This window comes from Gouania willdenowi, chromosome 4 (genome assembly GCF_900634775.1).
Source record: "Gouania willdenowi chromosome 4, fGouWil2.1, whole genome shotgun sequence".
Taxonomy (NCBI): Eukaryota; Metazoa; Chordata; class Actinopteri; order Blenniiformes; family Gobiesocidae; genus Gouania; species Gouania willdenowi.
This window is the reverse complement of record NC_041047.1, coordinates 12,907,230-12,918,868: the sequence shown is the minus strand read 5'-3', so window position 1 is coordinate 12,918,868 and position 11,639 is coordinate 12,907,230. Positions and strand designations below refer to the sequence as shown.

The following is an 11,639-nucleotide window of genomic DNA, read 5'->3' as shown; positions in this document are numbered from 1 at the left end:
ACCACTGTAACACAGGGCCTGACATGCCGACCACATCCCGCAGTCGCTTAAACAAGATTCCGTGATCGACCGTGTCGAACGCAGACGAGAGGTCTAACAGGACTAAAACAGAACATTTACCAGAGTCGGCAGCCATCATGATGTTGCTGGACACTTTCAGCAGTGCTGTTTCAGTAGAATGGAACTTTCTGAAACCAGACTGGAAAGTGTCAAAAATGTTGTTTGCCTCCAAAAATGATGTGAGCTGATTACAGGCTAACTTTTCTAAAACTTTAGCCAGGAATAGGATCTTTGAAATTGGCCTAAAGTTCTGAAGTTCTGTTGGGTCCAAGCAAGGTTTTTTCAATTTAGGTTCCACAACAGCATGTTTAAGAGAACATGGGAATACACCAGCAGCAAAAGAAATGTTAAACATTTTAGTGATCAATGGGCCGATTGATTCCAAAACATTAATAAAAAGTCTAGCTGGGATGACATCTAGACGACAAGAAGATACTTTCATGCTTTTTATGGTCGATAAGACATCAATTGGAAGACTGACTTAAAAGAAGACCAACTATGAAGAGGAGGGTCAACACAGACTTGACTGCAGGAAGGAGGAGAAGCAATATTCTCTTTTATTTTCCTAACCTTGTCAATAAAAAAGTTCAGAAAGTCATTTCATCCATCCCTGGACTGTGCAGAGACAGCAGTAGCGGCAGGTGAGACAATAGAACTAATTGTGTCGAAGAGCACTTTAGCACTTTATCAGCTGGTGAAAGTAACTTGATCTCGCCTCCTCTAATAAATTGTTTAAGGAGGCAACAAGTCCCCTTAGATGGAGTCTATGGACCTCGAGCCTGGAGGAGTGCCACAGGCGCTCGATTTTACGATGCAGTATTAGATTTAAAAGGCGCCATTTGATCCAGGGTAGTATTACAGCGCTTGTTAAAACAATGCAAGAGTTCATCAATTTCAGTGCAGCCATTCAAGGTCAAAACTGTTACAGAATCTATCTGCTGTTGTCTCTGTGATGATCCTCCTCTCTACTTTAATGGGTAGAGGGCGGGGCTCGGGATGGACCCCCATGTCAAAGAACACACCACTATGATCGCTATGATGATAGATTAAAAGATAATACTATATATAGATAAATAGATGAGACTATAAAGATTTAATAATTAAAATGTAATAATTTAATTTTTATAAATATCTCGATATTTAATCAGTAATACATTTGTTTTATCAATTACTAGACTTTTCAGGCGGCCCCATTTAAATTCCAGGCAACCTCACGTGGGGTCACGACCCCAAGGTTGAAAAACACTGGTCTACTCTGTTCAGAGGCTCACAAATTGAAAGTACTGTAAATGTACTGTAAATTATACGTAAGAAGCTCATTATATTAAATGCCTCTCCAGTTCATTACACTTATATCAGTGGCTATCCGTACGGCTGCCGTATCAATATACCAACATTCTATCCGTACGCAGCGCCCCTATTTGGGCAGTTTAGGTAGCATGACTAAGACAAAGCCTTACCCTAAACCTGAAGCTAACCCTAAAAATTGTTGCGATATTGGGTTAAAACCTAACCCTAACCCTAAGACTCTACGTACGTGTACTTCAGTAATCGTACCAATAGCACCGTAAGTTGTCAGTATGGCAACCGTACAAATAGACACTTTATTTTCTAAACCTGTCTGAACTATTTCTGCCTTGTGGCTGTGTTCATTATGCTGGCACAGGCACCTCGCTCTTACTTTTCTGGGAAGTTGTGGTCTTTCCCCGTGACAGCCTGTGTACCAGCACACAGAGATGACTGTAAATGGTGGTGAACAATATCACAAGGCTGGTTGGTAGAAGCGGGAACACACGCTGACTGTCAGTGTTATCACACATGTTTACACAGAGTGGCTGCAGAGCTGGTCTTAAAAGACAAAGCACAACAGACTAATATTAATCTGTTTTGTTCTGTGTGGGCTCTTGTTTTGAAGTTAACCTGAAGTTTAGTCAGTAGCACAATAATGGGTCTCCAAAAACCTCCAAAATGTCAGCATGAAATGTGTCTCTGTGAGTTTTATGGATCAAATGACCACTTTCTCGCTTAAAATGTTTTCAGAACTTTCAAAAGTGGCGAATCAACAGAGATATTTAGCCTCAATGCGTTTCAGATTTTTGTCTTCGTAGGTTTGAAATGCAGTATACTTTAGTGGGAACGGTCATCATCCTAATCCTCCTGACCGTGCTAGACAGTATGCCAAACAATAGGCATTAGTTAAACAATTTAAAATTTTTTATGTGCTGTGGAAACTCGAACACAGGGAAAAACAAAATGGCGGTGATGTTTATGTATGAAATACTGAGTACAATCTCTTCAAAATGTTTGGGGCACTATTTAGATTTAAGACTATACAGAAAGTGATGAAATAAACATCCATTAGAGCCTGCTGCAAACTCAAATTGAAAGTCCACTTGTCCTCCTCATCCTCTTGGCATGAGTAAATCTATTTATTTATTATTATTGAAGAAAAAATAAAATTAGATGTCTGAAGCTTGTAATAAAAAAAATCCTGACATCATTTTACGTTCCCTGTCCTTGAGAGGAGATCATAAAGAAGCCATGATTAATCTGAAATGCAACTCCTCCCGTTCACGTGGTCGAATCTGCCGTTTTTCCTCAGAAAATAAATCTGCGTTCAGAGAAAACTCCCAGAAATTCTCTTATACTGTGTCAGAGGTGACTGAGTGAGTTCATTAATCTTTTGCTTGGGAATGGGCATTGGTTGCATTTTGAACCAACAAAAACATAGCAACATCCTCGACTTTACCTCCAGCTTCTCAAAAATGGTAACATTTGTATATGAGGGGAAATACATTGAAAAGCACGCTTTAAGATTACATTATTGTTTGTAGCCTGTGAAAACACTCACATTCACACACACACAGGGTGTAAATCATATTTAAAAAATCTTACATTTAGCCAATTAAAATCATTATTCAATTCTTCTGTAACTATTGCTGCTCAGGTTGAATATGTTATTCGTCTGATGACCAACTACTGAATAACTTGGACCATCAACACCAGGAGGAATAAATACAATATGCAATTTGCAGCATTAAATTTACCTATTTTCTTTAAAAAATATTATGTTTAACAAAAGCCTTCAGAGAGCACAATCCTCCGCTAAGCACCAAATCTCCTTTTTGCCAGATATTGGCAATTATCTGGATCAGTGATCCTGATCATGGTACCATGAACATTCACACTATCACTATTAATAACAATACAGTACAGTCAAAATGAATGGGCACCTCCATTTTTTCTAAAAATTGTGATGAAATTGTCAATCCACAACTGATCCCAATGAAACTCAGCGATGTAATTGAGGAACAACCTGACATAAATAAGTCAAATTTCATAAATATTGGTCATCATTACGAACCGAGATATGAATTATTTTTAATTTCGCCAATGATGAGGGACAGGGATTTCAAAGTGATCCATAATCAGTATATTGATCTGGATCTCCTACAAAATTTAATGGAATCTTTTGGTTAAAAATTTGTCAAAATCCATTAAGGACTTTTATTGTAAACCTGCTAACTGGGAAACAAACAAATAAATAAACACTGGTGAAAATATTATTCCTTTGGCGGAAGTAAAAATAGTTAATGATACTTATCACAGTAATAAAATGAATCCTCTTAAATTATTATTTTAAAAAAGAAGTGGTTTTAAAAAGTTTATAAATGGTCATTCATCAACAACAAACATTTCCATTTTTCATGATTATGATGATGATGATTATCCATCCATCCATCCAATCCGTTGCCGGGTCGCGGGGGCAGCATCCTTAGCAGGGAGGCTCAGACTTCCCTTTCCCCAGCCACTTCCAGCTCCTCCGGGGGATCCTGAGGCGTTCCCAGGCCAGCCGAGAGACATAGCCTCTCCAGCTTGTCCTGGGTCTTCCTCGAGGTGTCTTCTTCCAGAAGGACGTGCCCTGGGGGCATCTTAATTAGATGCCCAAGCCACCTCATCTGATGACTGAGCTTCTCACCCTATCTCTAAAGGAGAGCCCACCACCCTACTGAGGAAACTCATTCCAGCCGCTTGTACCCGCGATCTTGTTCTTTCGGTCATGACTCAAAGCTCATGACCATAGGTGAGGGTAGGAATGTAGATTGATGATGATTATGACTATGGTTATTAATGATAATAATACCATAATTGTATTTGTAGCAGTAGTTATAATAATTATAAATAGACCTAAATCTATGGGATTTTAATTAAAGCCTTTCTTTCTCGGATTATCTTCAATCTGTGGATGTTAATGTATAAAGTACTGGGAGTGGTTTGGGATGCCAGACAGAGTCTACTGGTGGGGAGCAGTGCTGCTTTGCCTGTGAAAACAGTTGTATAATGTCCCCTGTGACACTGGAGGAGGTTCATCTACTCTGAGAAAATAACCCCAATGATCTCATTGTTTGGAGTTGAAGCTCATTTACGTCTCTCTGTAAAATGGACACACTACAGTTTACTTAAAGGAGAGCCTGAGTGGACATTCCCAAAAACGACTTAACGTCATATCTGGGCAGAGGAGGAGCCTCAGGTTAAAGTGTCTCACAGAGAAGTCACACTGCGCCTCAAAATACAAGTAAATCACTTCCGTTTTTTATGTTTGTTAAACCATTCACTACCAGGTCCAATTCAGGTCATCTATTTAGGGTCGCATACAGTGAGACTAACTAAACTAAAACCAATGGATTAAACTCACCCACACTTCAGGACAACATGCAAACACATGAACTCAGTTCACACAAACTAAACAGCCCAACCAAAATAAATGATTTTTTTAAAATTTATTGGAACATAAATCAACCAATAATCTCCAACCAAACCCTTACCTTTCTCTGTGTTCTATCTCCTTAAACACTGCAGAACAAATGTGTAGAAGTTTTTACAATAGTGACATTTTAATTAAATATTGTCCATTTAAAGCTCCAAACCCCAGCAACAGAACAGCATTAAGAGCAAATTTACTTTTGGCAGCTATACAAACACAGACACTTAGAAGAGAACAGCATCCAGATCAGAAACTACCAGCTGCTAACTAGTTTTACACTGACATTAGTAAAGTTTAAAGATAGTTCAGCTTCTCAAATAATGAGTCCAAAACCCATTTTTCTTTGATTACAGACATGTGCTTTTATTTTGAAGGGGATTTAATAATGGAGGCGATTATTTCACACCTCAAACACTAGATATTTTGGTTGTTAATTTATTCAAATCAAGTGATTCTCAGGAAATCAGATTTTTTCACTTTAGAGATTTTGTATCTTCTTGTAGAAATAAAATATAAGGCAGGCTATTCAATATAAAAGTAGAGTTCCCACTCTAATATCGGCCCTAAATGTATTGGTTTGCCAATAAAGTAAAACTAGTTTACTGCAACATTGTGTATCACGTCATTAGAATTATTCTGTATTATAACATCTTTTCATTTATTATATTAGGGAATTTGGGAAAGAACCATTTTCCTGCTTTGGGTCTTGGCTTCCTAAGAAGTGATGGTGGGTTCTGAAATAAGAGTCATAGCTCTAAAGTATGTCAGCACTGTAAGATCATTGGGTTCTCTCCAATAAACTTCAAGAGCTGTTTCCATTCCTCACAGTCATGCCAATGTCGGTGTAAAGAGTTCCATTAAATCTCCAGCAGGACAATGTGTGTCTGTCAGCAGAAAGCTGCACAATTCATGGACTCTTGGACTCTGCTTTACTTCATTGTTGGACACGTGTGTTGCTATTTTATGAATACAATTTGAATTTTGCCCTTAAAAAGTATATAGTGTAATGCAAGAAGGTCAGATCTTTGTCTTCTTCGTGGTGCTTCCAAGCACTGATGAGGACTTCAGTGTTTATTCTTTTGAAGAGATTCTTCGCTTGTCAAATATTGTGCCTTGGCTCTTGCTTGGGCTTTTTTTATTTTTTATTTTTAAGAAATCTCTGCCAATAGCCTGACCCTAGGGAAGAGCATGACCGCTCAATGATCCCTCTAGTGAGCGAAAGCCTTTAACCCTTTTCTAAGAGTTCAATCATTGTCTGTGATTCCTCAAAAGAAGATCCCATGAATCAGGGCTTCCAGTGAATGTTAATGTATCATCACGGAAACATGACCTTTGACTCTGACTGCCGTGGATTAGCTGAGTGGAGACGCACTCCCAGCAGAGAGCAGGTGAGAAACGCTCAGTTTATATCGATAGTTCCCAGTAATTGTGCTGTACACTTGTTCCTGGATCTTGATCTAAATCTCTAATCAGACGCAGCTGTGAGGAGGATGGAGCAAACGGATGGAGATTGTCCCGCATTGAGCCAAGCTGCTGTGACGACGTGGCTGCCCTCCAACACACAAGGTGCGAGATCATCCTGAGAGGAACCTCATCAGCAGAGGTTGAATAAATTCTATCTACTGACGAATAAGAATTAAACTGGGAGAAGGTCAAGTTGGTGTCATTTAGCGCTTTGAGATGACTCTTGTTGTAATTTGCACTATATAAATAAAAGTTTAATTGAATTGAATTTATATACCGTACTCAAGGAAAATAGATGAAGTCACCATTCGCTTCTTTCTTGATTTGAACTGAAAACCGTTTAAAAAAACCCAAATGTTAATAGAGGTTAAATGCTATCATGGTATCACATTCTGTGCAGTGTTGCCAAGTTTTGAAATTCTGCCCTAATTTTATCCCCAGTACTTTATTAAGTTAACCTTATGATGACACTGAGCGAGAATACATTTAAAACCAAATATCAGAGGATTTGCTTACAAAACAAAGCATTTGTTTGTCGAATTCAATCCCAGACTTCGGCTTTGGCAAGTTTGTTTCCATTTGAAGAGGGTTGAGAACATGGCTTCTCTTCTGCCAGCGTATCCAAGATTTAAGACAACATGATTCATGGTACTTGAGTCGTTACAAGATTTTAACTGGAAATCCTTTTTTACACAAAAGCCCGAACGTCACGTGGATCAAAATCAGGTGTGTTTTTATGCTCAAGCGTTCAAATTGTGATGTAACGAGAAAAAAAATGGACTTTCTGGCCATTGACTGTGAGGAGCAGTGATTCTTTTATGAGACACTAAAGTGCACTAAAAGTCTATAAAATGCAAAGTGCTGAAGAAGCTGAATGTTTTAAAGCCTACGATAAAAACAGGTGTCATGTATTGAAATAGAGTTGTTGTTTTTTTGCGTGTTTGAAGAGTCTGTTTGGGTCAAGTGTGTTGTGATATTTTTACAAACTGTATAATATTGGCACGAGATCAGCAGCAGATTCCAGAAGTTTCTAAACTTCTGAGTGTGTTGATAAAAATCGGTCTCTGTTTGAGAAGAAGAAAAAGAAGAAATACAAATATGGATAAACTTTCCTTTCTGAAGTCAAATTGAGTCATTTGGGTTCCTGAAGTGGTCATCGCTGTTGATTACATCATCAATGAACAACGGTCACACCAGTGGACACACTTACCATATTATACAAGCAGGGGAGAACATGCAAACTCCACACAGAAAGGTCCCAGGGTTCCTCCTAACTTTCAAACATTACAAGCATGTTGCTCTTCATTCTTTAACCCCTTCACTATCTTTCCTTTCGCAACAGGCACATCCCGTTTCCATGGAGACGGGGTTCGCTACAAAGCCAAGCTGATCGGCTTGGACGCGGTGCCAGAAGCCCAAGGAGAAAAGATGTGCTACGACTCCATGATGAAACTAAAGGTCAGGTCAACGCGAGCATTTTCATCCAAAGTCGATTTTTCTATCTTTTTATTTTTAAATCATTATAGGCTTTAATCCCAAACTTGGAACTAAAGAAACTGGTTTCCTGTTAGGATTTGTGGGGGAATATAAATCTTCATAATCTTATTATTTAATCTCAGAGGATTTTGCTCCACCCAGGAGAGTTTGTATGAAGAGGTTATATCAATAGTTTAAGAGAAGAAAATAAACAAATAAGCCCAGAGAAATGACCAGTATATGAAAACATCAAACAAGTCAAACCATTGGCTTATGTAATAAAGCCTCAGTGAAAAACTGTTTTAAAAACTGTCATAACACTTCAGACTCATTGTGTCTTCTTTTTGAATAGTATTTTAAGTTGAGGATTCGTTTATTCAGACAAGGTTTTTCAGGAAATGCTTTTGATGAAAACTGGCAGTTGACAGTCAAAATATGTCAGGAGAAAAACGATTCCTGAAAATACTTGTCGAAATAAACGAATCCGCAACTGTTTCACTGTGCATTGGTGGTTGAATGTTTCTGTGTATCTTGAAGGGTTTTGAGGAGGCTGCAAGGAGACAGGGGAGACACAAAAAGAGAGTGTGGTTAAAGATCTGCTCCAGGAGCTTGAAAATTGTGGACGAGAGGACCGGAGTGAGTCAACATTATTATAAATGAGAATCAATGAGACACACTAAATTAGATCTGACAGCCTGTTCTTATGTTGTAGCGCCTCCCTCAGGGTGAACCTTAGCATTAGATATATTACATTATTATTACTCTTATTGGTATTATTAGTTTCCAGTAGGGCTGGGTGATATGTCGAGATTCAAGATATATTAAGTTTTCTATTTCTGAAAATATAGAAAATGACAATATCTCCTATATCGATATGTATCTTTTTTAATATCCTATTTTGTTTTAAAATACTTGTTTTAGGAGTTGCTGCTTTCAGTTCTTCTCAGAACAGCATGAAAAGCTCAGTTAGATGGGTTTCTGAGTGCGTCCTAACACAGACCTTCCCCTAAACAAGCCACACTAAAGAACTCACTCACACATGCTGTCCATTAGAGGAGAAAAAGCCAAAGTGGCACATATTGAGAAGCTGTTTGTTAAATGTGCATGTGTGGCATTTTGCATCAGCAAATTTTACCTAGAATTGTCTTCTGGTAAGACTTTATTTCAATTAAAATTATATACTGTACATATATATTACCGTTATTTTGCCAGGTAAGGTCTGATAAGAACCAGTACTCATTTACAATGACAACCTGGGCCGGAGCCACTAGGGTTACACAGGACACATAAAAACAGTTAAAATGCACATTAAAACCATAGAGACAGAAATACTGTATATTGTATATTGTCATTTCAAGAAAAAATATTGAGATATGTTTTGGTCCATATCACCCAGCCCTATTTTCCAGATCTATAGTTTCAAGTGTAAGGGTAAGAATATCTTTTGAATGAGAATCTAAATTTGAAGCTGTTGTGTCAACCCACAATAAGTCTGAGGGTTGATTATCATTGTCAAAGTAATAGTTAAACAAGTCAGAATAGATTTACTTCCACATCCTCTACAGTATTTGATATATGGGTAATTGCTTCTTCTCATATTTTATTTTATTATAAGTACCAAGACAAATTCCTCATATATTTAAATGTACTTGGCAATAAAAAAACGATTCTGATTCTGAGTAAGAGTCTCTGTCCATTTGCTTTATTATTGTGTGAAATGGAAGCATACATAAACCAAAACCCTTCTTGTTGCATCTTTTCAGGCTGTTCTTCACGACCAGGACAAAAGCAGATTGAGTTCTTTGACCAAAGATGAGACCGACCTCAGAGCTCTGGCCTACATCTACCATCATGAAGATCGCTACATCCTCTTCTACATCAGGATGGCCAATCTGGTAAAAACTCTCAACTCAATGGTCTTGTTCAGTTTGGACTTCTAGGCACTTCTCATTACAACAACAATGCACCATTTTGCTAAGATTATGAACAGTGGTTATTACCCCGAACGCTCCAGACATGAGTTCAAAACCACTTTTGGTTGGTTAGTTACCAACCACACTACAGAGTAAGGATGTGTTCTACAAATTGATTGAATTTTTTCTTCAGGCTGATCCAGTTTTTTTGGACATCAAGGAAATGTGTCAGAGCGAGAATGAAGAAGCTCCACAGAAACCTTCAGAGACCCCGGCACAAGTTGAAATAAATCATTCCTATGATATTAGTTTGTTTTTGCTTCTTTTTGAAAAAAACAATGTTTACATTGTTGTTTGTTTTTTGCTTCTATTTTCTCCAGAGCATTTCTTTACTCCCACTAAACTTGAGTTCAGCCTCAACAGAGGAGGTGAGTCAAAAAAAATTGGGATTTTACATTTTTAAAGAAGGTACATTTTTATATACCGCAATACATCTATCTTATTGATAGTAAATCATTAGAATATTGTTGTGGAATTAAACTTGTGTATAATGGTCTCACCAATTTAACTTTATCTATGTAAATGTTTGTTTGTTTTTTAACAAGTGTACAAGTCCAGAAGGTGTGTTCAGTCCACGACCAGACACTTCAGCGGGACAATCAAATCCGGTACCACAGTTAAATATTTAAGTCTTGCATTGTCTCACTGTGCTCCCAAATGTTTGGACTGATTTAGTAAAGTGAAAGAGAATTATTATCCTCAAATATTACTAACACATTTTACTTGACAGCTTAAACAGCTTGAGGTCAAATTGACTCCAGATGAACACCAATGCTTGCAATATGTGTTCAGCACATTGAGAAAAAAAAAATATGATAATTTAATGCTTAATCAACTGCACCCATCAAATTCAGAGAAGTCATGAAATATGAAGCCAAAAAAAAAAAGTCAACTATTAGTTTTTGAATGATAAACAATGAATGGGGTCAAATTGACCCCAAGGATAATTGGAGGGTTAATGTGTGTAAAATGTGCAGTTGCATCTTATTTTTCTTCTTTGTTTACAGACATCCCATAATGAGCTGATGGCTGTGTTTTCCATCCCACTGGAGGATCCTTTGACTCCATCTCAAGCCTTTGGTGCAAGTCCTCCAGGTTAGCAGTAACACTAAAGTGTTCAGTACTCCTTTGAGCCCAATATACAGTACCTTTTTCACAAGCTAAATTTGAAAGTTGCAATAGAGAATTTCTGTGAAGTTAATCTTAATTTTGCACTGCTTTTGACTTGAAGAGAACTGATTTGTGCTCTTGCTGCAGTATTTTGAATGCTTCAGTTTAATTTCACTTCCTGATGTAGTTTGACAAAATAGCAACAACGCAGGAAATGCCACCTTTGGTTTCGCGCACCTGTGTATACGTTTCCATTTTGCCATAAAGGCTTAATCGAGGTGATCTTCTTTGGTTTCCCCTCCAGAGCCTCCACAGCCTCCACAGCCTGAGCAACACAAACCAATGCTCTCCACTTCTCAGATTCTCTCCATGTTCCCTCCAGACTCTCTGCACTGGGGCCAGATGATGGGACCTTATGGGAACCAGTGGGCGGGTCCAGCTCAGGCACCCTGGCCCAACATGCCCAGTAATATGCCAGTTTGGGGGACACCAGGCGGGCCATCTGAGTATGTCATGGGTTCCCAGCCTGGATTTGGAGGCGTGGCCGTCGGCAGTACAGCCTCAGGTTCCTTTCCAAACCCGAACCCACCAGGATCTGTGCAGAACTCAAATCAGAACTTTGACCCGCTTTTGTGATGTCATGTTTGGGGAAAAAAAAATGTCTTTGTTTTCCACAGTTCCAATTTTACTTTCAATGATGAAGTTTACTTTTTAACATTTTTTATTGATTTGATTTGATTTACGGTATTCATTTATCTCAAACATAGCAAAACAATATAAAGCAATCAGTT

At 38.2% G+C, this 11,639-nt stretch overlaps 1 protein-coding gene across 3 annotated transcripts; it reads left to right on the top strand.

The window, feature by feature from the left end:
- Positions 1 to 5,866: 5,866 nt before the first annotated feature.
- LOC114462588 (disabled homolog 1-like) lies at positions 5,867 to 11,498 on the top strand. 3 transcript variants are annotated; one of them, XM_028445532.1, is made up of 10 exons: positions 5,867 to 6,213; positions 6,299 to 6,391; positions 7,632 to 7,747; positions 8,303 to 8,401; positions 9,529 to 9,660; positions 9,872 to 9,958; positions 10,059 to 10,106; positions 10,284 to 10,346; positions 10,746 to 10,833; positions 11,231 to 11,498. In XM_028445532.1, the coding sequence occupies exons 2-10, from the start codon at positions 6,316 to 6,318 to the stop codon at positions 11,482 to 11,484; spliced, it is 963 nt and encodes a 320-aa protein (XP_028301333.1). In that variant the 5' UTR covers positions 5,867 to 6,213; positions 6,299 to 6,315; the 3' UTR covers positions 11,485 to 11,498. The 3 variants fall into 3 exon arrangements, with proteins under 3 accessions (XP_028301333.1, XP_028301332.1, XP_028301334.1); XM_028445531.1 differs by having other exon boundaries at positions 5,869 to 6,213; positions 11,153 to 11,498; XM_028445533.1 differs by lacking the exon at positions 5,867 to 6,213 and having other exon boundaries at positions 6,296 to 6,428; positions 11,153 to 11,498.
- The last annotated feature ends 141 nt before the right edge of the window (positions 11,499 to 11,639 follow it).

Bases quoted from the DNA above. Each gene is read 5' to 3' on its own strand.
- LOC114462588 (XM_028445531.1), top strand. From the start codon at position 6,316: ATGGAGCAAACGGATGGAGATTGTCCCGCATTGAGCCAAGCTGCTGTG. The intron at 7,748-8,302 runs GTCAGGTCAACG...TGTATCTTGAAG, and splicing joins ACTCCATGATGAAACTAAAG to GGTTTTGAGGAGGCTGCAAG. The intron at 9,959-10,058 runs GTTGAAATAAAT...TATTTTCTCCAG, and splicing joins CTTCAGAGACCCCGGCACAA to AGCATTTCTTTACTCCCACT.